The 27,964-nt window shown below is 42.4% G+C and overlaps 1 protein-coding gene across 1 annotated transcript in view; it reads right to left on the reverse strand.

Annotated features, from left to right (window-relative positions):
* Positions 1 to 26,408, reverse strand: part of LOC144692949 (latent-transforming growth factor beta-binding protein 2-like) — a 662,780-nt gene extending 636,372 nt beyond the window's left edge. The window contains exon 1 of the mRNA XM_078562124.1: positions 25,329 to 26,408. Within this exon, the coding sequence (XP_078418250.1) occupies positions 25,329 to 26,110 (782 nt within the window). The 5' untranslated portion in view covers positions 26,111 to 26,408. The remainder of the gene's footprint in view (positions 1 to 25,328) is intronic.
* Positions 26,409 to 27,964: the final 1,556 nt, after the last annotated feature.

Here is a 27,964-nt window from a genome sequence, read left to right on the forward strand (position 1 = left end):
GCAGGTCTGGCAGCATCGGCGGAGAAGAAAAGAGTTGACGTTTCGAGTCCTCATGACCCTTCAACAGAACTGAGTAATATTAGGAAATTAGGCATTTCCCCTAACTTAGTCTACTGCATTCGTTGCTCCCAATGCGGTCTCCTCTACGTTGGAGAGACCAAACGTAAACTGGGCGACCGCTTTGCAGAACACCTGCGGTCTGTCCGCAAGAAAGACCCAAACCTCCCTGTCGCTTGCCATTTTAACACTCCACCCTGCTCTCTTGCCCACATGTCTGTCCTTGGCTTGCTGCATTGTTCCAGTGAAGCTCAACGCAAACTGGAGGAACAGCACCTCATCTTCCGACTAGGCACTTTACAGCCTTCTGGACTGAATATTGAGTTCAACAACTTTAGATCTTGAACTCCCTCCTCCATCCCCACCCCATTTCCGTTTCTTCCCCCTTCCTTTTGTTTTTTCCAATAATTTGTATAGATTTTTCTTTTCCCACCTATTTCCATTATTTTTAAATCTATACCTTTTATGCCCTGTTAATCTTTCCACCCCACCCCCACTAGAGCTGTACCTTGTGTGTCCTGCCATCCATTCTTAATTAGCACATTCGTTTAGATAATATCACCACCTTCAACACCTCTTTGTTCTTTTGTCTGTGACATCTTTTGATTATCTGCTCCTATCACTGCTTGCTTGTCCCTACAACCACAACCCCCCACTTCTCTCTCTCTCTTCTCCCCCCCCCCCCACCTTAAACCAGCTTATATTTCACCCCTCTCCTAATATTATTCAGTTCTGTTGAAGGGTCATGAGGACTCGAAATGTCAACTCTTTTCTTCTCCGCCGATACTGCCAGACCTGCTGAGTTTTTCCAGGTAATTCTGTTTTTGTTTTAGTTATATGTCATGCTAGCCACACACTGCTGGGATTCTGCAGAGCGTATAGTCAATCAGGAGTATGTTTTTGCACGTTACGATCATGTTGATTAGGAGGCAGCACAAAGTTTGCATGCTCCTTAGCTCAAATAGGACCAAGCATTGGGTAATCACACATCGCAATCCCCATGCTCGATGTCGGGCCTAATTGAATTTTTCCCCCTGTAAGCTGTCAGACAAAGGCAAGTTTTCTTTCATTCAGTTACCAATTATAATGTAAAATGCAAATAATTAGAAGCAGGATACATTTTTAAAGATACAGTCTTGGTGGTGTAAGGCCAGAAAATGAGCTCAAATCCATTTAAAAAGAGAGAGGGAGGAGCTTGACAGCTTAAGAAGCTGAGCTCTTGACTCCCATTTAATAGGTTGCAAGTTCAAGTCCCAGGACAGCCTTCATTGGCACTAGTTTGTCTCACTTGGGTAAATTCCATCAGTTCCTGTCTAAGACACTAATGAAACACATACAACAGACTTCCAGATGGATGAGGAGGATCAGCATGTATGACAGACGATAACCTACAAGAAATATGGACTAGAACAAATGTCTTCTGTAAAAATCACAAAATTAGGATTGTTAAGTAGTCAGCTAGACAGCACTCAGCGCCAGAAATTAAATCTTTTAACTCTGACATGAATGTAAATTTGAGTTTAAAGTTATGTTCTATGGGCCTTTTATTATGCTTTATTTTCAATTTTATTCCCTGATAAGTAAGTACAATATTACGAATAGAATAACAACAAAAATAACTTGTGGACAAGCACTATAATTTCTAAATATTTAAACTTCCCGAGGTTGATTTTAACCGTGGGTGGGTTTCAGGTGGCAGCGCCATTGCAAATGAACATAGAGTGGCTGCTTGTCAGTGAAAAACACATGGCCCTTGATCAACAGCTGGCTTCAAGGTAAGTTGTGGGGAGGGAAATTCAGGAGGGTCTGTCGATTGGGAAGGGATTAAGGTGGGAGAGAGCACAGTAGGAGAGCTACGAGCTTCATTTGTGGGCCCTGTGGAGCCCACCTACTGCTCCTGATCTGCTTCAGCTTAGAAGGAAAGTCACAGAACGCTCCCTGCGTAGGCCCCAGTTAAAATTGCATTGGAGTCCTACTAATATCATAAGACCACAAATTTGCCGAAAATTATGGCGCTTCTGCCTGCTTTAGTTACTAAAGTAAACTTCCCACTGTTTATTCACCCTCACCCAGTTTCTGCCTTGTGGGTATGTTTAAAATTAAGGCAACCCTCCTCTTGTCTCTTGATTATTCTGTAAAATTTATCCTTTTATTAATATTCTGTATTTACAGATGAGCAACAACTTGGTAGCAAATGAGTTGAAGATCCATAAAAAAAAGCTTTATCAGTGAATATTTTGACACTGAGCCACCGAAGCAGATATCAGCACAGCTGACCAAAAGCTTAGCCACAGAGTTGAATTTTAAGGAGCATCTTAAAGGAGTGGGATGTAGAGAAGCCGAGAGGTTTTGTAGAGGGAATTCTAAAGCTTAGGCCTAAGGCAGCTGAAAGCACAGCCACCAATAGTGGCATGGTTAAAGTCAGGGATGTGTAAGATAACAGAATTGGATGAGCACAAAGCACGTCAAAGACTTGAGGGCTGGAGAGTTTACAGAGCTAGGATGGGACTAGGCAGTGGAGGAATTTGAAAATAAGGTTGAGTATGTCAGAGATTCTCAACTGCGAGTTTAAAGCTCTCCAAATGGTTCACACATGGAATTCGAGAGGTCCACCAGTGACTTCCTATTTCCATTGAGGTAACTGAGTTTTACTTTTCAGCCCCAAGTCACCAATCAATGCCAGCAAAGTATCATTTTAGTCCCCAGCTGCACACAGACCATGAGGAACTTGAAACCTATGCTTAGCACCAGAAATTATGGTTATCGATGCAGCGCCATGTTGCCAAGGAGACAGCATCCAGTTGCAACAGACGTGTCACACTCGACTTGTTACTAATGGGAGTTTTGTGTACAGATATGATTTCCATACCTAAGGAAGGATATACTTGACTTGGAGAGTAAGGCAGAACTTGCCAGATTGATTCCTGGAATGAGAGGTTGTCCTATGGAGTAGAATGATCCTATGCTTTCTGGAAGAAGAATGTGATGTGATCGCAGTGAAACATATGACATTTTGAAAGGACTTGAAAAGGTAGATGCTGAGAGGCTGTATACTCTGTCTAGAACTAGAGGGCATAGTCTCAGGATAAGGGGACGGCCATTTTGGACTGAGGTGTGGAGAAATATCTTCACCTGGAAGGTTGTGATTCTTTGGAATTCTCTACCCCAGAGAGCTTTGGATACACAGTCGTTGAGTTTATTAAAGTTTATCAATAGATTTTTAGATTTTGAGGGATCAGAAGGGAAAATGGAATTGAAGTCAAGGATCATCCATGATCTCATTAAATGGCAGAGCAGGCTTGAGGGGAGTGGATAGCCTACTCCTGATCCTATTTCTTATGTTCTTGGAAGGAAACCATTCAATCCATCATGTCGGTGCTTTTTTTTTGAAAGAGTTATCCAATTAGTCCCACTCCCTGATCTTTCCCAATAGCCCTACAATTCTTTTTCCCTCTTTTCCAATTTCCTTTTGAAGGATATCAATGAATCTACATGGGTGGCATGTCAAGATTATGAATTTAGGGGAAAAAGCCAGAGGCATAGGGAAACAATGAAGGGAATGGAAGGAGAGAAAAAGGCAAAGGAAGAAAGGTGAGGAGAGAAAGATGACAGTTTCCAGGGAAAGGTGAAGGCAGATGGGGAAAATTAGATGGAGGGGATCACAAGAACTGGCGTGGTGCAACTGGTTGATGAGGGTTAGAGGAAGTGTAAAAAGTAAGGAGGGAAGTGGCATTTGTAAGGCAGAGAAGCAAAGGGAAGCTTTTCTTTTCCTATACTGTTAACTCCAAATTAATTGTTCATATAATTGGTAGCAATTTCCAAAGGGACCAATAATTGTATAAGTTTGGATGCAGGTTCTGAATGAAAATCTTGAATTTAAAATATTTCACTGATAAAATTTTTTTTACTCCATTAATTACTGTTATTGGAGAAAATGCAAATAGGTAACCATAAATTTCAGCTACTGAGAAAGAAATGTTTTGAAGGATACTGATCCAGTTAGTTCCTTTTCTTCTTTATCGGCTCTCCTGACTGGTCATTCAAGCTTATTTCTTTGCTGCTGTATTACTTTGAGCCAATTTCCGATTGGAACAATGTGATGTAGGGAAAGCGTTGCCAGAAGGAAGTGTGACACTTAAAAAAAAAACACACTGTTTGCAAGACTGTTAATATAGTGCTGATTTTATATATCTGCACGTCTTGCATCTGTCACACGTTTTATCTCATAATGTATGTGCCAAGTCTTAACATATATTTCAAATTTCATATCCAGGAACTCTGAGAAATTACAACCGAACAAGTAGACAACATACTAATCTACTTAGTCTCTCCTCATAGAACAATTGCTTCATCCCAAGAACCAATCTAGTGAATCTCTGTTGCACTCCCTCTAGGGCAAGTATGTTTTTCCTTGGGTATAAGAAGACCAAAACTGCACACAGTACTCCAGGTTGTCCCCGTATAATTGTAATAAGACTTTTTTACTCTTATACTCCAATTCTTTCATAACGAAAGTGAACATACCATTTACCTTCCTAATTGCTTGCTGTACCTGCATGCTAACGTCCTTTGATTCCTGTACAAGGACATTCAGGTTCCTGTGAACGCAAACATTTTCTGGTCTCTTACCATTCAAAAAAATTCTGCTTTTTTATTTTTCCCAACCAATGTGGATCACTTCACACTTTGCCACAGTGTATTCCATCTGCCATGTTCTTGCCTATTCACCCAACCTTTCTGTATCTCTTTGCATCCTCTTTACTTCCCCGCTTAACTTTGTATTATCTTTAAACTTGGATATGTCACACTCAGTCACCTTATCTAAGACATTAATTGGGCTGAGGCCCAAGTACTGATGCTTGCGGTAACCCACTAGTTTCTATTATCTGCTTTCTGTCCATTAACCAATCCTCAACCCATGCTAATATCTTACTCCCAATCCCATGATTCTTAATTTTGCATAACCTCTTGCTTTTTGAAAATCTAAATACACTACATCTACTGGTTTCCCCATATCTATCTTCTTAGTTATATCCTCAAAATACTTTGACAGATTTGTCAAATATGAAGTTGATTCTGCTTAATCATGTTATGATTTTCTATCTGACCTAATGCTACATCCCTAAAAATCGATTTTAACATTTTGCCTATTACTGATGTTAGGTTAACCGGCCTATTCTTCGCCATTTCTTCCCTTCTCCATTCTTAAATAATGGAGTTACGTGTACTACCTTCAAACCTTTGGGAACTGCTCTGGACTCTAAAGTATTCTGGAAGATCAAAACCATTGCATCCATAATTTCAGCAGCTACCTCTTTTAAAACCATAAGATGCAGTCATCAGGTGGAGGAGATTTGTTGCTATCCCCCATTAATTTATCTAGTACTATTTCTTTACATATACGGCTTTCTTTAAATTCCTCATTCTCACTAGACCTTGGCCAGGATTTCCCGGTTGGCGAGCGGAGAGGGGGGGGCCTGCTCACCAACACATAAAATGACACGGGATGAGGCCATTGACAGAGTCATTAAACTAATTAATGGACCTGCCCCTCCAACCTTAAGGTTAGCGGGCAGGCCAGGAGCACTGGCGGGCATTAGAAAAAGCATGCAACTTCATCCATGGGTGGGATGAGGTTTTATGTTGGTTTTTAAAAATGTAATTAAAGTGTATTTAAAAGTTATGGACATGTCCCAACTCATGTGACAGTGCCACATGAGGGGACATGTCAGGGAATTTATTTCCCCCCTATTTTTCAAATTTTTTATTGTGGAGCCAATCTCCCCGAGGCCGATCTCCCTGAGGCAGCACTTAGCCTCAGGGAGATGAGTGCGCTCTTTCGTGCGCATGCGCAAAACAGTGCACTCTTGGCCCAAGGAATCCCCCCACCTCCTGCCCGCACAGGGAGCGCATAGCGCTTCCGTGCGAACGTCACGCTGGGCGGGCCTTAATTGGCACGCCCACATAAAATGGCGACGCGCCCCCAATTGGGGGCGCCAATCGGAGGCGCGCCTCCGCGTGCCCACTCTTAAACTCCACCCCCCCCCCACCATGGGGGTAAAATTCTGCCCCTTAGGTTTTTCATTATTTCCAGAATGTCTTCTACCATGAAGACGGACAAATTGTAATGTCTCTGCCATTCCTTATTCCCCATTATAATTTAACTTGTCTCTGCCTCCAATGGGTCCATGTTTATTTCCACTAATCTCTTCCTATTTACATACCTCTAGAAATGTTTACAATCTGTTTTTATGTCTCTTGCTAGTCTAATCTCATATTCTCTTTTCCCTTTCCTTATTAATTTCTTGCTGCTCTTTTGCTGAATTCTAAAATATTCCCGATTCTGAGGTTTACATTATGAGCCACTTCCTTTAATCTAATACTATTTCTAACCCCTGTTATTAGATTTGGTTGGATCATGTTTTCTGTGGGTTTTTGTGCCTTCAAGGAATGTATATTTGTTGCAAATTATGTATTAATTCCTTAAACTCTAGTTATTTCTTGTCTGTCATCATGGCCAGAATTTTACACTCCCCCACTGGTGAGTTTTTAGGTGGTGGGGACGGAGTGTGAAATTGAAGGGACGGGATTCCCCCCAGGTCCCCGTATGCCCCAACCATACACAGATTTTACGTTGGGGCAGGCAAGGCCTCGTACGGGAAGCCTGCCCTTGCCCCAATTGAAGCCCTCCAGGCCTTCCCTGCTCTCCCTGTCCTGGGACCCCTTGAACTTAGCTGGGCCTTTGGTGCCCAGACTTAGGGCAGACTTTTGCCCTTGTCAGGTGGGCTTGGGGTGGGCAGCCGGGAAGCCAACTGCCGCCCGCGATCAAGGCCGGAAGGCGATTTCACACTAGTGGGCCAATTAAGACCTGCCCAGCATGAAACACGAGCGGCAGCGTTGCCTGTGTGGACAGAGCGGGATGGGGGAGTGCAAGCAGGGCGAGCGTGAACTTCACGCGAGTGCGCACTTGATAATCTCCCTGAGGCACAGAGATGAAAAGTGATGAAAAATGTTATGAAACATGTACCCTTATGTGACTCTATCACAAGAGCTGGAACATGTTATTAATTAAATTTTATTTTATTTTTATTTGCTTTAGGGAACCTCATCCCACCCATGGATGAGGTTTCCTAAAAAGTGCAAAGGCTGCTTCATCTTTTCGCCTGCCCGCCAACCATAAAGTTGGACGGGCAGCGAAAAGTTTCTTCTAATAGCCTGGTTAATGGCCCTAATGGGCCTTTTAATTTACGGCAGGCGAGCTGCCAACTCTGGCGCGCCAAGATAAAAATTTTGCCCTTAGATGCCGATGTCCTCCTGCAATTCTTCTTCAGTCCGTTGCAGCGCTGTTGCTGCAGGGACCAGAGAGCTGCCAGCCAATCGGACTGGCCGGTAACTCTCTCAGTGGGACTTCCTCCCAAGTGAGGGATGGAAGTCCTGCCTGCAGCCACTTAACGATCATTCAAGCATGAAATCGCTGTGTGACTCTGAGTCGGCAGGGATGTGTTCACCGCTGACTCTTCGGATGGTGGGAAACGAGACCTTGCCATCCGTAAAATTCAGGTCCATATCTTTTAATGTAGTTTCACAACTTACATCAGCCAACTCATTCCTCGTACTTATATATTTGCTTTGTTTAGATTTAAGTCGACTTTAGGACTTGAAACTAAATCAGTTTCAAATTCAATATAAAACACTTTCATATTATGGATACACTTCTCTAGAAGCACCTTTACTACAGGGTTATTAATGAACCCTTTTCTCATTACAAATTATCAATCCAAAAATAGCATGTTCCCTGGTTAGTTTTCTAGATCAGAATGTCAAAGAACCATTTTATATAACTTCTATGAACTCATTCTCCACGCTATTGCTGTAACTTTTGTTTGCCCAGCAGGGCCCAGGAGAGAGGAATGCAGACAGTGCCAAACACTGGGGCCCAGTGCCCAATCTATATGTTGATTAAAATTCACCATGATTACTGCATTAGCCTTATATGCACCTCTAATTTCCTGATTTATTCTCTGTCTTACACCACAATAACTGTTTGGAGTCTAAAACAACTCACACCAATATTTTCTGTCCTGTGCTGTTTCATTGCTCCACTACAACTGATTCTGGTTTGTAATTTTCTGAGCTAAGTGCCTCTCTCGCTACAGTCTATCACATCCATTATTATCAGGGCTACCCCTCCTCCATTTTCATTTTGCCTCTCTTCTAAAAGGTAAATATCCTGGAATATTTACATAGAAATTAGAATCAGGAGTAGCCCATTGAGCTTCTTCTGCCATTCAGTATGATCATGGCTGATCTTCTACCTCAATGCCATACTCCCGTTCTCTCCCCACACCTCTTGACGCCTTTAGAGTCCAGAAATCTATCTGTTTCCTTCTTAAATATATCCAGTGACTTGGCCTCCACAGCCTTATAGAGTCAAAGAGGTCTACAGCACAGAAAAAGGCCCTTCAGCCCATCGAGTCTGCGCCAGTCAAACAAGTACTTAACTATTCTATTCCCATTTTCCAGCACTAGGCCCATAGCCTTGTTTGCCATGGCATCGCAAGTACACATCCAAATACTTCTTAAATGTTATGAGGATTTCTGCCTCTACCACCCTTTCAAGCAGTGAGTTCCAGATTCCCACCACCCTCAGGGTGGAAACAATTCTTCCTCACATCCCCTCTAAATCTCCTGCCCCTTACGTTAAATCTATGCCCCCTGGTTATTGATCCCTCCACCAAGGGGAAAAGTTCCTTCCTGTCTACCCTATTTATGCCTCTCATTATTTTATACACCTCAACCATGTCCCCCCTCAGTCTCCTCTGCTCCAAGGAAAATAGCCCCAGTCTATCCAATCTCTCCTCATAACTAAAACTCTCCAGCCCAGGCAACATCCTGGTAAATCTCTTCTGCACTCTCTAGTGCCATCACATCCTTCCTTTAATGTGGATTCCAGAACTGCACGCAATACTCTAGCTGTGGCCTAACCAGCGTTTTATACAGTTCCAGCATAACCTCCCTGCTCTTATATTCTTTGCCTCAGCTAATAAAGACAAGTATCCCATATGTCTTCTTAACCACCTTATCTACCTGTCCCCGCTGCCTTAAGGGACCAGTGGACATGCACACCAAGGCCCCTCTGATCCTTGGTACTTCCCAGGATCCTACCATTCATTGTGTATTCCGGGCCTTCTGTGGTAGAGAATTCCATAGGTTCGCCACCCTGTGAGTGAAGAAGTTTCTCCTCATCTCAGTCCTAAGTGACCTACCCCGTATCCTGAGACTATGATCCCTGGTTCTAAAAACCCAGCCGGAGGAACCATCACCCCTTGCATCCAGTCTGCCCAACCCTGTCAGAATTTTATATGTTTCAATGAGGCCCCCTCTCATTCTTCAAAACTCCAATGAATACAGGCCCAGTCAACCCAATCTCTCCTCATATAACAATCCTGCCATTCAGGAATCAGTCTGGTGAACCTTCACTGCACTCCCTCTATGGCAAGGAAATCCTTTCTTTAGTAAGGAGACCAAAACTGTACACAATACTCCAGGTGTGGTCTTTCCTGAATCCTCCCACCACCAGCCTGCCTTTATTTTCCCGGACACTGGTCACAATCTGGTTTAAGTGGAGCCCATCCCAACACAACAGCTCCCTCTGTCCCCAGTGCTGATGCCAGTGGCCCATACAATGAAACCCCTACCTCCAACAATAATCCTTAGCCATGTATTTAACCTCCTGCAGAAAGACATCCTTGCCCCTGTACTCAAGTCCTCTCACAATGAAGTCCAACATGTCATTTGTCTTCTTAACTGCTTGCTGCACCTGCAATGCTTGCTTTCAGTGATTGGTGTACTAGGACACCCAGGTCCCTGTATACACCAACATTTCCCAATCTATCACCATTTAAATAATACTGCCACTCTGTTTTTCCTACTGAAGTGGATAACTTCACACTTATCCAAGTTATACTGCATCTGCAATGCATTTGCTCACTCACTGAACCTGTCAAAATCATCTTGAAGACATGGTCACTTTGCAATCGCATCTTCCTAAACTATTAGGTCAAACCTATTAATTTCAATTCGTGCTATTAATTCATCTAATTTGTTGCAAATTTGGATACAGTGCCTTTAACTTTGAATTTTTTTTCCAATTTTCCATGACATTACCGTATTCACTAATGCCCTATTACCATTGTTACTCTCACTGTCCCTTATTGACCCACTCTGCTTATTTTTACACAAAATGCTGTTTGATATTTCCCTTGCTGCTTTAGAATTTACTCTTTCCTGAATCCTCCCACCACCAGCCCCCTTTATTTTGCCAGAACACTGGTCACAATCTGGTTTAAGTGGAGCCCATCCCAACAAAACTGCTCTATCTGTCCCCAATGCTGGTGCCAGTGGCCCATGAAATGAAACCCCTTACTTCAACAATAATCCTCAGCCACATATTTAACCTGTTTGTCCCTATATCAATTGGTGCATAGCTCAGGTAAAAATTCAGATGTACTGCTTTTTATTTTGGATCCTATCCTCTCAAACTGTCAGCAGAATATCATTCCTTGTTCTACCTTTATTGTTGGTTCCTACAGGAATCACGACAACTGGATACTTCCCCTTCCACTCCGAGTTCTTCTCCAGTCATGAGGAGATTAACCCTGACGCTGGACAAGTTTCGGAACTCCTGATAGCGGCTGCAGGGAATGGTATCTATTCCCCTGATTGTACTGCTCCCTATCACTAGCACATTCCTTTTCATTCCCCCCACTTGAATGAGCTCCTACACCATGGTGCTATGGTCAATTTGCCCATCCACACACTTAGCAGGTACCTCATAACTGTTCATCAAAGTCAAGGGCCGGTTCTTCTCCATTACAACATTCGGGTGCCCAAACCTGCCTGACTCATAGTCACACCCTCCTGTCCCTGACCATTGACCAACTCTAAAGTACTACGTAGCATTAGGGGTGTGACTGCCTTCTAAAAGAAAGTGTCCCGGTAACTCTCCCTTTATAGAGACCCCAGAATGTCTTCAGCTCGTACTCCAGCTCAAAAACCCTGAGCCAGTGTTCTACAAGCTGCGGACACTTAACATAGATAAAGTTGTCCAAGATTGCAATGCTTTCCATAATGTCCCACTTGTTACAGGTACAGCACAGCACCTGCCCCTGCCATGTCTATCTAATCTTATTTGTTTATTTGATTAGGATTTTTTTAATTGAACAGATCATTTTAGTTTTGTTAAGTAATTGGTTTATCTAGCTTAAGCTAGTAATTTAGTAAAGTATTAGCAAGTTACAGTTTCCCAGCTCAGAGACAAAAGGAAAACACTCACCAGCCACTGGAGATAAAAAAAATGAAACGCAGCACCTCCATCCCCCCTGAACCAAGTTCCCACTTGCACCACTTCCCGACTTTACCACTCTTTTCATGAAGCACGCTTTTGTGACCGCACTGTGCTCCACATAGCACTCTTAAAGCCAACAGGCAGAAAAAATTTCTATCTATCAGTCTGGGCTGATTTGAAGCAGGGCCCCATAGGTATAAGGGCAGTGTTTAAGCCACCATCACACAGTTTCTCTTTAGTTACTGCGTGTAAGCTAATCTCAACATTTAAAATGATAGAAAAGTATCAGAACTGCAAATCTAGGGAACCATTTTTGGAATTTTGAAATTCAATATTAATCTATTCCTTTTTGGAATAAAACCATAAAGACAATACTGTGATTTAGTTTTTACTCCCAATACGCAGACTGGATTTAGATATCTGAAGCCTTTGGAGCTAGTGAATTTTCTCTAATTCTTGATCAACAATTGAACTTTGCCATTCACTGTTTACAGCTTGCGACGGAACAAAAGACTTTTGCTACCATGTGCTCCTGAGCTCCCTTTTTCTCTACCAAGTAGCATTTTTTTCCCTACGCTGCCATTTCCTCATTAAGTGGACACAGATCTACTTGATTGCCCAAGTGCTATGTGAGGTGCATGTACTTAACTTACATTTTATTCCATCACCACAGGGTGAATAAAAAAATTATTTATTGATCAGCCTATTATTTACTTCCTTCTCAGGAAATAATGAAAAACAGTTAGTTCCTGGCTATGAATATATCTCTCAAGCACTCTTTCCAATTCCTTTCGTCATGACTGCATTCACCATCCTCTTATTACCACTCCAACGCTCTTAAGTTGCAACAGCAAAATCTCTGAGCAGTGCCACAGGATATATGCTAATATATAAAATGTTGATACATATCCGTCATACTTGCGACATTACATGTTGTATATCCAACTTTCTGTGTGACACTTATCAAAAAATACTCAAAAAAAGCAAAAGCCAGTTTTCAACATCAAGATATGATATCCTATGCCACAATTAAACTCGTGCTCAGCATGTATTATTTACTACTTAGAGTATTATACCTTTGGCACTACGGGGCAGGCAAGGTTAAATGCAACTCTATCTCAACAGCTAAAGAGCTAACATTGTCAGTTACAAGGTATGACACTCCTGTCTTCATAAAATGTTGTATCCTTTAACTTTAAAATATGCTGTGGGAGATTCATTAGTCTTACTAAAATAGGAATAACAAAGAGTGAATTGAAAACCTTGATATGACTTCAGAGCTCAGATCTTCATTCACCTCTTTTATGGTGTCAACTGAATCTTTCAATGTGATTCCCTGGGCTGAATTTTTAAAGCCCAATTGGGACGACAACACAAGTTGGCCCACAGTTTCCTGCCGCTGGGAGGCACGCCAGTTTGCCAGAATGTTTCAAGCTCCAGGCCATTTTGAAACATTTCAGTTCGGGGGGATGAAACAGCTATCCACTGAGTGAATAGCTAATTAGGCACTTTATAGGACCTAGTAAGGCCCCTTGGCCCCCATCGGCTGGAATTTTCCAGGTGGGCCAACACTCCCCTCCCACCACAACAGTCTATGGTTCTATGTCGCAATGGTGCCTCCAATTTGAGGTGTCATATCTGTCTCTTATCTACAGTGACAGCTCTGATGGTGGGGCTGCTGTGCTCTCAGTGCTGGAGTGTCTCCTCTTGGATAGTGAGTGCAGTCTCTGACCACTGATGGGCCTGGCATTCAAATATCATGATGGGTATGTTACGCAGACACCATTCGGGCTCAGGACCTGGAAGTGATCCTGATGCTGGGGTTTCGACCCCAGAACAAAAATCCAGTTTTCTATGTCTAATATACATTGTACTGAAGCCCATTGTTTTTTCTGGTATGTTATTAATAAGACAGTAAACCCCAGGACATCGCTGCAGGAGTTTCTCAGGCTGAGACCCAACCATCTTGTTTCTTCATCAGTGACCTCTCCTCCATCATAAATGGGGATGTTCGTTGATGATTACACAATATTCAGCACCATTCATGATTCCTCAGTTACTGAAGCAGTCTGTGTCCATATGCAGCAAGACTTGGACAATATTCAGGCTTTGGCTAATGTGTGGCAAGTGATATTTGCAACACACAAGTGCCAGACAATAACCATCTCCAACAGGAGAGAATCTAACCATCTCCCCATGCCATTCAATGGCATACCATCACTGAATCTCCCACCATCAACATCTTGTGGGGGTTACCATTGACCAGAAACTTAACTGGACCAGTTATATAAATACTGTGGCTACAAGAGCAAGTCAGAGGCTGGAAATTCTGTGGCGAGTAACTCACATCCCGACTCCCCAAAGCTTGTCCACTATCTACAAGGCACAAGTCTGGGCTGTGATGATCTTCACTTGTTTGGATGAGTGTAGCTCCAATAACTCTCAAGAAGCTTGACACCATCCAGGACAAAGCAGCCTGCTTGATTGGCACCCCATCCACTATCTTCAACATTCACTCCCTCCACCACCGACACACAGTGGCAGCAGTGTGTACCATCTACAAGATTCGCTGCAGCAACTCAACAAGGATCCTTCAACAGCACCTCCCAAAACCACGACCTCTACCGCCTAGAAGGACAAAGGCAACTGATGGCATGAAGACACCATCACCTTCAAGTTCCCCTCCAAGCCACACACCATGGTGACTTGGAACTATGTTGCTGTTCCCTTGCTGTTGTTTCAAAATCCTGGAACTCCCTTCATAACAGCATTGTGGATGTTCCTACAATACATGGACTGCAGCAATTCAAAATGGTGGCTCATCACCACCTTCTCAAGGGCAATTAGGGATGGGCAATAGCCAGCGACGCCCACATCCCATGAATGAATAATTTTTTTAAAAGTCAGATTTATAAAGAGAAGCATGTAGCTTCAGCAGACTTCAAGGGAAGGCAAATATTTACGCCATGTGTGATTCTGTGATTTTCATTTCATATTTTCATAATTCATGGAAATGACTTCATCACATTACATTTTAATTACAGGAACTATCTCCTTTGTAAACCCATTTTTGGATGAGACTTACATAACCATTAACAGACGTGCATTTTTTTAATATATACCTGACTGAATTTCCAAAAAAATTGAGCATTTAAATGTCAGTCACTTAATAAGATGTATCCTGAAGCAATACTAATACTTTGTTTACAACATAATAACTTACTCCAATGTGTCTCATCAACCTATTCGAATTAAAATTATACTACTGCATTGTTCTGAATGGACATTTTGAAAATGTTTACAATTACAAAGTACGTCTGGATAGAATTCATTTCCATCAAATATTTTTCATATTTCATGGAGATGACTTCACCACATCACATTTTAATTACAGGAACCATTTTTCCCTTTGAAATCTATTTGAAGAAAATATTTCAAACATGTGCTCAAAGCTGTGTCACACAATAACCTAATTAATAATCATAGTACTTCCAGCTGCATAAGAGGCAAACCACAAAGGAACAAATCATGCACCATTAAACCCATATTTTTTTAACCACTTTACACAATTAATGAGTGAGTCTCATTAGTAGGACCCCTTATAGAATCTCAGGTCATTATGATTAATGCCTAAGCGCTTTTGTTTTGCTTTGTCTATTTTGGTTCTTGATGAATTCCGTAAAGCTACTTGTTTAAATTGGACTACTTGATATAAATAAAATGCATTATGAATATCTATTGGATACCATTTATGCCTCCCTTTTGGAGCTGACTGTAACTCACTCGCAAATTCACCAAGAATCGTCAGATCAACCCATTCATGGGCAGATGTCATATCCCTGTAGACCTTTAATATGAATGTTTTCTATTTCACCATTGCTCCCAAATTTTTGGGGGGCAGTTCAGCTGCAGCATTTAGATGCTTCTACATTACAGTGAGATTTTGGGCATGAGCTTCAAGAAGTGGTTAATTTTCATACTGTCATGGTACATCACCAGTTAGGCTGTTTGATGCTGTGCTTGCTGCTTCAGTTCTATATTTCAATGCTACAATTTAATTTAACAAAGCAGTTTGAGGCTACAGCTGTTCAGCCATTAAAATTGTTTGGCTGCTGCCAAGCCCAGCTCCATTATGGCTATTTTGATAAATCGACAGCTTATCTGAAATGTTTGCATGAGTTTGAATTAAACTTTTGTTGGATTTCAAAGTGCTGGCTGCTCAAGACGGATGGATGTTTAGTGCCTAGGCTGTTTTTCATGTCAGACATTAGATTCATATGCTAATTCAAATGAATCTCACATCTGTTTTACTACTGGGTCATGGAGCAGCCTCGTTTGTATTGAGGAGTGGTTTTATGAACCATTGGGTAGAAAAAAATAAACTCAACTGTAGATTCTCCATGTCTCCCAGGCAACTCCTTCCCCACCCCCCCCACTCCGCCCATAGCCCACCCTCATAGTTGACTTGTTTTTCAGCATAGTGGATTTTACAACAATTCCCTGTCTGTACTGAATAATGAACATTAAACAGAAAATAAAATGAAAAATGTGGTCTGTATATAATGCAAAAAAAGTCATGGTATGAGAAAAGTAAGCCAAATGTGGTAGGGTGAGAGCAGACAAAGCATCAGCAACCACGTTTTTGGAGTGTGTGGGATTTGGCACCCTAGCCTACCTCCCAATTTATACTGGCAAGTGTCCATATTCCTCTGTATTGGCCTAGGCCTGCTTCCAAAGACTGCATTGGGTTCAGGTTGCATTGGCATCTGAGAGTTCATCTAGTACAGAATATAAAATGGAGATTGGAGACACCCAATTTACCTATGAGTCTGATCTCTTAAAACTAAATTAGATTTAACAAATAAGACAGAGGTTTTTCAGAATAGCTGAGGTCAGGAAAACATAAATAGCTGAAATTGGGAAAACTATAGTAATGAACTAACGTTGTCATGCAGGCTAATAGGAGACAGATAGTGAAACTGAAGATTTTATGCCTTTTTCATTGAAGTTTTAGCTGAAGAATTTTTAGTTGAAATTGTCTTCATTCAAAATGAGTTTATTGATTCCAGTTTATCTGGCATATGCACTAGAATTAATCTGGAAAAGTTTAGGACAAATAGGTTAAATTATGTGTATTGAGGCTATGCAGACTCTGGACTCTGCAATTTCTTGCAGTTGACTAAGCTTGAAGGAAAGAGGAAAGCATTGATGAGGGCTTCCAAGATGTCAAAGCACACCTATGGTCTCCTTTGCTGCCTCTCTCAGGATAACAGCTCACTTACCACCCCACCAGCCCCTCAACCAGTGCTAGTCCTGGTGCTGCAAAGCCAGTGGGCCAGTCCACCCCTGAAGCATCCAATGTACCACAGTCAGTAGCCAGACATTCTCATGCCCAAGCTCCTCAAGGTCTTTCCCAAAATTTCTCACTGGAGACCCAGCAACATTTTACATCCAAACTGTTGTCATTTGGGGTGCTCTTTGTAGCAGCAGTAAAGTAGATGAAAGAGAGCTTCAGATGGGCACTAAGGGATTGCATCAGGGCAAACTGTAATTAATAGCAAGTGATTGCAAGTTAATTATTTTTTGAAATTCTTGTTGCACCAAGTATATTTGTTGAGTATTTGATGACCATTCAGGTGTTCTATCTGAAAGATGAATGTTTGTTTGGGTTCACTGGAGTCCTAACAATGGCAGTGGGGCTGATGCTGGAAGGGATGGTTGGTGCAGGGTAACATTAAGTTTTCAGCCGAACCTCTTCTGGATAAGCTGTTGTCAAAGAGGTCTTGAAGCTGGTAGAGTGGGTGGGCCTTGTTCTACTTCATCCTCTCACTGTCATCCTGTTGCATATATTCCTCCACCTCCACATCTTCCTTTGTAGCTGGCTTGATGAGTTAGCCCCTCTGGATGGCAAAATTGCGCAGCATTTGCATAAAACAACAATCCTAAAGACTGGCTGAGGGCTATACTGGGGAACACGTCAAGACCTTTCTAGGCAGCAGAAATATTGCTTCAGGGGGCCTGTGATCTGGTCTATCAGGCCTCGAAAGGAGGCATAGCACCAGTTGTATCTCATCTTTACACCTGTGCTTGGGTTCCTGAGAGATCAGCCATGATCTAGTTAAATGGCAGAGCAGGTTGAGGGGTCGAATGGCCTATTCCTGCTTTTATGGCCAGAATTTTTAGCTCATTGGGCACGCGCCCGACCCAACCGAGCATAAAATGACATGCGATGACGTTGGGGAGCGTCCTGATGTCATCGTGCACTTGTGCGACATTTGGGTCACCGACAATTAAAAGGCCTATTGTGGCCATTAAAGTTATAGTTGAAAGAAATTTTTCGCTGCCCGTCCAACCTTACAGTTGGTGGGCAGGCGAAAAGGCCAAGTGGCCTTTGCATTTTTTAGGAAACCTCATCTACGGGCAGGATGAAGTTTTCAACAGCAAATAGAGATAAAATAAAAATTTTAACATTTCACTTATAACATGTCCCTGCTCATGTGGCAAAAGGGGATATGTTTTATAACATTTTTTAAATCTTTATTTTTAATGTTTTAAACTGTTCATCTCCCTGAGGCAGATCTGTTCCTCAGGGAGCTTTTACAGAGCGCACCCACGTGCATGCGCAAAGTTTGCGCTCACCCTCCTTCCCCCCCCACCCCCCAGCACAGGCAGCGCTTCCTGCCTGTCCCCGCCAAGCCTGCCCAAAGAGGGAAAAATCCTCCCCTATGGTCCGATGTTCCGATAACAGCCAGGCTTGGAGGAGTTAGCCATTGCTCCCAAGTAGTCAGTCTCTGACCTGACACTTGGGATGAAAGAGAGAAGGGATCGAAGACTTATGCAGGATAAGGGTATCATGCCTACTGCCAGGAAACAAGGCACAGAACTGCATTATGTACTACTTGTGCCCATTCAGTGAGTGAAATCTCTTCCTATTCATGTGGACTCCAGGCCCCTCTACAGATATATGCAAGGCTGTATATGTGGAGTAGGTAATGCCTTGCACAAGGGCAAATTCTGAAACTTTAGCAAAGCCCAATGGCTTTGTCATTCTAATTCATGGTGAGGTTATGAAGCCATGAGCTTTCAGCGTATCGTCATCTGGCAAATTCAGAACAGAAAGGGATACATCACCTTGTACTGGGCTGTATTTGGTGCTGCATCAGTTAACAGAGCAGTTAACAGCCTCCCTGGTAAAGTATAGCCTCCTTATACACATCTCAGTAAACTACAGTTCAGAAGTTCTAGCCCTAAATACTCATGTGGCGTTAGAGCTCTTGTTAACTGCCTTCCTTTTGCTGCTCCGCAGCTACAGGTCCCTGGATTCTAGCCTATTCCTCCTTCTCCTCCCCTTCCAGGCACAATGGCAATGTAAGTACCAAACCCAGTGAAACCAATGAGACATATATCAGGACCCTCCGGACAAAATCTTCTGCTCACATACCAAATTAATTTTACAAACTGTCAGCTCCAGCAGTAAAATTCTCAAAAGGTGCAAAAGCAGCACCCTTGCAGCCCAAACAAACTGACTGGTGATTCACCTGAGAACAGTTGATGATCCGTTTCCATATCCTTGGCAATGCCTCACACCCATGATGTCTGTAGCTGATGTAGAATTGACAAATAGAATGCCAGAGCTGTTGAAAAGGGCATTTGGACCCTAAAACAAATGCAGAACCAAACTAGCTTCCTTAAATAAACTCCTATTGATCTCAGGAAGATGAGCTGGATGCCTAAATAAAGAAACGATTAAATGTGATGATGATGAAATCTGTGTGCAAAACCAAGAGCCAAAAAGGAACATTTTTGGAGTTCCTAAGTTGAATGCACCTTTGCCGCCTGACCCCATAATGTCTATGCTGGTGTTTTTGGATATCAAAACAAGAAGGCTTATTTTCTGACTAAAGCTGGCATTTAACCCCATGTTATCATTTATTTTTCATATTTGCGGAATTGTGCAAAGCATTGGAGGGATTCAAAGGCAATAATAGTCTGACAGGCCACGACGTGCATGTTCTCTCTATAGCTATAACTGTCCTTATTACAGTTGATAGGAAGGGTTTCATGGGGCCCCCCAAAATCCAAATGATGAGGTGGGGAGAACCCTACTCAGCTATATGTGAGCATACCATTGGATTTCAGTGCCAGAGCTCTGGTCTTCAATTGCTGAGACTGTCTGGAGCCTGATTTGAACGCTAATTCCTGAGCTGGAACATAAACGCTACCAGAGAGTGAGAAACTTGCATCCTTATATTATTATGATAGAAAGTAACCAAGATATAGAGGCAAAGATACTTCTTTATTGTTACATAATTTATGTGTGTCAGTAGCGATTTTAGAATATTTTTAAACTATTTTCTTAATGTCCATTAATATATTCTGTGTTGCTACTTTAAAATACCATTCATCCCATACACTTGTGCACTTCTTTAAATCAGAAAATTCTTCTGAACCTCTAAAATAGACCTGTGAGTAGTTAATTAATGGCAGTCTTCCAATAAAAAGCAACCATGCCCTCCAACCCTATAAGATACAAATGCTAAATATGACTTTCTGAAATTTCTATTGTGCATTCCACAGATTTATACCAATTAAGTGGCTCATTAGTTTCTTTAAAAGCATTAAGGGATCAATAGCCTACTGTCGTGGTTGTGTTTGCTGTGAAAGAAGTTGCATTCTAGGCATTGCCTATTTAAAATCATGTCTTCCCATGATTTCTTTGGAAAATTTAAATGAAGACAAAAGATTAAAAATTTCCCCTTTTTTGAGAAAGGAGTGGATAAACTAACCCTTTACTATTATTTTACTCAGTTAAAAGATGTGAGGGACCAGAGTCACAGATATTACAAAGCCCAAAATTATTCCACTGGAGCCTATTAGCAATCCATTACTGGCAGCAGGAGTGTGATCCATTGAATGGACAAATTGATCTACTCCTGTATTGAGCAACATGACTCTCATGTGGAAAACCTCCTGTTTAGATGGTACAAAGAAATTATTTTGTTTTATGGCAGTTAGTGAGTTTTTATGGCCCATGTGAATTATGTGTATTGTCATGATACAGTACCTGCATGATGGCATTATAAGTTTTTAAAGACTACATTTTAAAAATAAATAAAACTGGAACTTAAGATGGTCCTCAGAGCTACCAGACAGTTTTGTGGATTAAGCCATCTTATCTCTTAAGGGGACACCACAGAGGACAAATATACTTTTTCTGATATTGGCTCACTGTGGTTTCAGCCAGGAGATAAATGAAACTCCATCGACACCTTCATTGTAAATATGCAAATTTGCCTTGTCAAATTTAAAGGCTTTGGCCACCTAAACACCACAGGTGAAAAGATTTTAGACTGTTAATTAAATTACCACAATCCCTTATTTGGGACAATGACTCAACACTGATGCGATATGCAGTGGCCAAACTGAATCTCACAGAATCACAGAGCAGAAGAGGCCCTTCGGCCCATTGAGTCTGCACCGACACATGAGAAACACCTGACCTACCTACCTAATCCCATTTACCAGCGCTTGGCCCATAGCCTTGAATGTTATGACGTGCCAAGTGATCATCCAGGTACTTTTTAAAGGATGTGAGGCAACCCGCCTCCACCACCCTCCCTGGCAGTGCATTCCAGACCGTCACCACCCTCTGGGTAAAAAAGTTTTTCCTCACATCCCCCCTAAACCTCCTGCCCCTCACCTTGAATTTATGCCCCCTTGTGACGGACCCTTCAACTAAGGGGAACAGCTGCTCCCTATCCACCCTGTCCATGCCCCTCATAATCTTATACACCTCGATCAGGTCACCCCTCAGTCTTTTCTGCTCCAACAAAAACAACCCAAGTCTATCCAACCTTTCTTCATAACTTAAATGTTTAATCCCAGGCAACATCCTGGTGAATCTGCTCTGCACCCCCTCCAGTGCAATCACATCCTTCCTATAATGTGGCGACCAGAACTGCACACAGTACTCCAGCTGTGGCCTCACCAAGGTTCTATACAACTCCAACATGACCTCCCTACTTTTGTAATCTATGCCTCGATTGATAAAGGCAAGTGTCCCATATGCCTTTTTCACCACCCCACTAACATGCCCCTCCACCTTCAGAGATCTACGGACACACATGCCAAGGTCCCTTTGTTCCTCAGAACTTCCTAGTGCCATGCCGTTCATTGAATACTTCCTTGTCAAATTACTCCTTCCAAAGTGTATCACCTCACACTTTTCAGGGTTAAATTCTATCTGCCACTTATCTGCCCATTTGACCATCCCATCTATATCTTCCTGTAGCCCAAGACACTCAACCTCACTGTTAACCACCCAGCCCATCTTTGTGTCATCCGCAAATAAAACACAGGTAGAGGCAATGCTTTTCAGAGACCTCTTCAGAGACACAGACAGAATTCCATCAGAGAGAGGGGGTCCGACAGACAACGCCATGAACTGCTACAGCTAGTTAAGCTGCAAAGTAACTACCTACAATATCGTGGAAGAAAAACTAAGCCTCTCTCCTCCAACCTGTTGAAGGCTACCTGTGAAAACCACCCCTGGCCAGATCAACTGTAGGAACCAAACAACTGCTGCGCAATGTCTCCATTTTCAGGACCTTCACTTAGAAAGTAACAGCTCGAGTACGAAACATCAGGCCTGCACAGAAATAGACACTGAGTTAAATTCCAATTTTACAATTACTGCTTTGCCTTCAACTGTATCTAATTTTTGTGTGTGTGATGGTGTGGGTGTGTCAGGAAAGTGAGATGTCATATTTTTGTTAACCTCTGGGGCAAGTGTGTGAGAAATAAACTGACTTTCATTTTTAAGCACAAAAGCTTGCTGCTGGGTTATTTTAAATTGACTCAATCACTCTGAGGATAAGAAAATATATTTGACATGAGCAATAAAAATTAACACTTTAACAATTGTCCATGACAAAGTGTTGAGAAAAGAAATGCATCAGTCTCAAAGCAGTGCATATGAATAAAGCTCTCTCTATTGTCCAACAATATGTCAACAGCCAACATTTGCTCTTGCAAGTCTTTTAGACCTGTCTCTTACCAAGGTCATTTTGAACCATAACAAAAATAAAAATACCTGGAAAAACTCAGCAGGTCTGGCAGCATCTGCGGAGAGGAACACAGTTAACATTTCGAGTCCATATGACTCTTCAACAGAACTAAGTCATATTGAACCATGATACTGGAAGAGGCCAGATCCATTATATCACACCCAATGCCCTCTGCATTGCATCCTGTGGATATCCTGCTGTACTTTTAATGGACCTCCTGTTGTTATTGGTACACCAGGAAATGTGCTTTAAATATATGGCTGTTACAAACTCGTACTTAATTTTGTTATTGTTGCAGCATTGCTCTCAATATTGCTCTCTGCTGGAAAGTATAGAAATGTTGAGTTATTTTACATTTTCACATATTTGTGTTTCTGCCTGTTTTCTTTTCATTCTAGTCTGTTGTTACTATCGCTATTTCATTCAAAATCCCCAAAATAATAAAAAAGGCCTATTGTCTTCTAAAGTTTCACTGGGATAAATGGCAGAAGACGTGTGTAGACTGGTACTGGTCACACAACCTACCACAATATTCATAGATATTTAACAACATTCCAGGGATCACATCTTTGGAAGAATGCCAAAGCACTCATTGATTTTGCTGTAATTTTTATGACTGCTACTGTTTTGGATTCTCCAAATTTAGCTTTTCGGAATTGTTAACAATTCTTTTCTCCAAGACAACACTAGAAACTAAACGCGACAGGGGCCTTTAAAGTACATAGAATGTCTTACTTTAAAGATAAACATGGAAAATGGTAGGGGATGTTTAATTAAACATTGCGACAAGCTGGATCCAAGCTGTCAAGTTTCACTTTTTTTGCAGCGACTCTTGTTTCTATCCCACTGTATATAAAAAGTAAACATCATTCTAATCATTTCAATGAGTTTGCAATCAGCCTGATCAAGTCTCGTTGGCACTGGTCTGACGTCGACAACGAAGAAACTCGCCACTACTCCATGACCTTGGATAGGTATATATATTGTGTGTGTAGTGCGCGCATTTTTTTCGAAGCGCCCCTGAAGAAAAATCTTTTGTTGGTTGTTTTTGTGTTTCAATTTCGTGTGAAGCGCAAGGCCCGTTTGAAATAAGACACTGCGAGGCTTAATTGATCTCTGTGGGATTGAACTGATCTCCCTCGTTTGATCTTAAAATCTGAAAGGATTTGAGGAAAGTTAAAAGTACAATATGTTACATAGCGCCACGCCGCAAAAGCATTAAAAAAGAGCACAACCCATACAACCAACTCGGCAACAACAACGAACGTGTCCGAGTGAAGCAATGCAGTGTGTTTCATGTGTTTATAAAAAGATGTGTTTACTAGTCGTATTCCTCCCTTTGTTTATTTAGGATCTATTTCATTTTGGGTCCGACCTTTCTTCCCAAAAGCTTCTGATTAAGGGATGCGCTTTCACTGTTTATTCTTTTTTAAAAAAACTGTCATTAGCCAAAGCCGGAGCAGAAGGCCAATTGTGAATTAAAGCTAATTTTCTTTCTGCAAAAACGAGAGACATGTTCACCGCACCCCACCCCCTCCCTCGCAAATTTGCTCGTTGGCGCCGTCGGTTTTTAATAGCATGAAGTCGAGGTTTGTGATTCTATTCTGAAGCAGCTCATTAAAGCGAGGTCCCTTTACCCTGGAGCCAAACAGTGCACAGGAGCACAGGTCGGGATATCGTTATCTTGCTGATGTCATATAGCGCAGAAGTATAAATCTCTTACATACTCAGCCCAAATGGGCGAGCACAAAGCAGCTGCCTCAAAAAAGGGCAAGACTTTGGAACTACATTTAATAAAAACAGAAAGCGAGTCTGGTGTTCAAGATTTGAGGTTTAGAAAATACATTCTCATGATAATGTGCTTTCGTATGTACGTGCATATGTACACAAATCTGTACGTTCCTGTGCAAAATACCCGTTGACGTTCTGATCATTTCGCTTCAACTTGACACCTCAGCGCAAGCTACACCACCGAATAGTGATTTAAAGCGATTCACGAACAAACAACCCTCATGTTATGACTTATGCTTGTGTGATTTTAAGTATGGATGTACTGAGCTACTTTACCAAAGTCCTTTACTTGAGCTGCAGCGAACCTAGACTTGCATTTGTAATCCATCTACGTTAAACTGTGAACCGCTTTCTCCTTGCTCGCGGTGCAATTTTAACTCCTAAACTGCCGTAAAATAGTCTTTGCTTCGCCAGTTCATGTGGAGGAACGTAAACCCAGGACTCATCAGAAGGCGGGAGTGATTTAGTTCAGGGTTATTGGCTCTAAATTTCTTTACCCGTGTTTTGAGTAACAACAAACTCATTCCAAATTCATGGTCCATCGACACATTGGAAACCGTACCTATGGAGAAGGCTGTGTCAGCTCTCCGGGACTTTGGGAACAGTTATCTACTATTAAGACATCTTTAAAAAATACAAGTGGAGGCCTTTTCTGCGAGATACAGTTGCTCCAACCGTAATTCCAGAATGATACTCTCGGTGCAAATTGAAACTACAGGGAAATAACCTTGGATAGACAATATTGTGGAAGGACTGGCTTATGTGAGAGTAGATGTGATGTTATCTGAAAATAACATGTTTTTTCTTTAGAAGGTTTAATTTAAGTCAAACGCAATTTTCAAATTAGCTGCAGTAGTTTTGCAATATTTGAAATACTCGAACTATTGCGAAACATTGAAGATCCAACGTTGGCTTAATACTCTATTGCACTATCCACATAACAAAGAAGTTATTTAGAGTGTTTCATTACTCCTGAGACACTAACGTGTTGCCTTTTTGAAGTGCAGTGACTATTGTTATGTATGCAATATATTCTCAGCATTTTATTCAAATATTTTCATTCTCACCCTATCAGTCTCCTGCTCGGTGCTCGTTTCCCCGGGTTTTGTCTGGCAATTTGCCTGCTCCTCAGCTGGGAAGTACTTGCCGTTAGCCGGGTTCTCAAAGAACCTGAAGCCAGCAAGCTCGTCCGAACAGGTGAAAGCTTGCTGGCCCGAGTGGAAGCAGGGCGGTTCTCCTGGGGCGAAACAGATCTGCCGCCAGCGTCGGAATTAAAACCACGGTTTTTTTCGGATGAGGCGGCGTAACTATGCCATGCCGGGGTACGGCTGCTAGCCTGGGCTGTCCCGTGATGTGTCTGACCGCTCTCCCGGGATGATGCCGCGCTAATGCGGGACGTAATGGGACGACTTATCCTGGCTGGAGCAGGATTGACCCTCGGTAATTCGACGGGGGCATCACTCGGCTGGTTAGATGGTGCTCGACTGACTCCGGCTAAATTCTGTCCATTTACCCGGGTAAGACCAGTGCTGCTTTCTCGGGAGCCGAGAGCTCGGCTACTACCAGGTGACAGTTGACTATAAGTCCGGGATGACACAGAAATGCCATCAGCGGCTGTCATCCGGATTGGTGCGGGATTTCTATCGTGGCTCCTCCGGCCGCTCAATGTGGTATTGTGGGCTACCAGTCTCGCCCTGTTCGCTGTCATGTTGGAGACCGCATGTCCTCCTCGGAGAGCTGAAATGTGTGCAGACCTCCCGCTCAAACCCCTCTGAGACTCACTCAGTACAACAAAGCTCCCCAAAATCACCAGGACGGGGAGGCAAATCCATAAGTGGCTGCACTGCATCTTCCACGCAAGATGATTTTCGCTTTCTTCGTAAACAACAGATTTTCAGTCCAATTCGGTTATAAAATCCCAAGAAGTTCTTGCGCAAAACACAAACACACACGCACGCAACTCAAAAACTTTTCGGAAAACGCCAGTGAAAACGTTTTCCTTTTTGCTCCCTTTAATATGAAAAGCACTCCCCAGATCGCTCCACACCCACCTTTTAGAAGTTTGCCAACACTGGTAGATTCTGGTGCATGTGGGTGACTGTCAGACTCCCAGTCAGCAAGTGTGGTGGAAAAAAAAATCGGCTTCTGCCTCAAGAGTTTTTAAAGGGACTCTGGCTTTCCTTTCGGATTCCTTCTGAAACATGCGTTACGTATAGAGGACGCTCTCGCCCACTCTCAATGAACTGTGACGTAAGGACAACCCCTAATTTAGTATCGGGAGGAAGATAGATTTTGAGTGTATGCTTGTAACAACCCTGCCTCTCAGTGACAGGACGGGGCGGGAGGTGTCTTCACAGCAGAAGATTAACAGCAATCGGGAAAACGAAGCACCAAAGCTCATCCATCCTCCCAACAGTTCGAATCAAAGTGCACACGTACAGCGGCAATATTTGTGTGTTTGTCTTACTGCAATGGGATGTTTAATCAAGTAAGGTCCTAAATGACATTCATCTTATCATGATTCGCACTATCTTTTAAAGCGGACAGTATTCTACTCACATATATATATATATATATATAGAGGCAGGTTCCAATTAAAGAGTTGACCTTGCGGCGAGAACACCGGCAAGGGAGGGTTTACCCGACTGCCAGGCTCGTTTCCTGAGGTTTTTTTAAGTGCCCGTAATTTGAGACAAAGATCCGCCGGAGCTCCTGGCGTTATTTCAAGTTGCTAGGCTTACATCTTAAGCAAAGAACACTAAAGGGGCGATCGCTCGCAATCAAAGTAACAACTTATTTATTTATGCCGTCAGATAGAAAGTTTGAGGTCAAATCTATCCATAAAGTTGGATTTCTTTATTTACAGCTGCCGAGGCTTGTAAAAGTACTTTGCTTCGGTTCCACGTCTGTCATTTTTTAATGATGTTTCCGCCAGGCGCTGACGGGGTGCCCCCCCCCCCCCCCTCAACCACCCCTCCCGTCAGATAAACCCGAACACGGATCTGGCCGCTTTAAAGAGATGCAACAACATACCAAAATGAAATCCCGGCGAGTTTGTGCTGCATACAAGTTCGAAGCAGTTAAACAACTTGGGATACCGGTTCAGAATCCGCCAACATTGAATAACCACACTTTTCTTTCTTCACAAACACTCAGCGGAAATGTTCCAAAACCACCTTAAGTGGCTTTGCCAGTTGGACAAAATACGTTTTCTCCAAGATTGGGAAAGAGCTTGTTTGGCACCTGCAGCAAGCAAGAAAGTTTACCTTCCACCCCACAACTCTCAAGGGCCATCTGTTACTTGTTCCATGTTGTTCTTTTCACAGTGCTTACCCTTGTTCTCCTATTATCACATTTTGCTTTCTTAGCTTTACCACTACCAGCACCTTTTTAAACCCTTACCAGTACCATTAACACTCCTTGTCCTTTTGTTCGTGACATCTTTGTCAGTCTCTCCTTTGCTCCCACCTATGGTTGGCCTTCTATCCAGTTTCACCTGCTCCACAACCCCCCCCCCCCCCACAAACAGTATAAATTTCATCACATTTCTACTTCTCTTCAGCTCTGAAGAAGGGTCATACAGACTCGAAACATCAACTCTGTTTCTCTCTCCACAGATGCTCAGACCTACTAAGCTTTTCCAGCATTTTCTGTTTTCGTTTCAGATTTCCAGCATCCGTAGTATTTTGTTTTTATCTCAAAT

Source organism: Cetorhinus maximus, chromosome 18 (assembly GCF_964194155.1).
Source record: "Cetorhinus maximus chromosome 18, sCetMax3.hap1.1, whole genome shotgun sequence".
Lineage (NCBI taxonomy): Eukaryota > Metazoa > Chordata > Chondrichthyes > Lamniformes > Cetorhinidae > Cetorhinus > Cetorhinus maximus.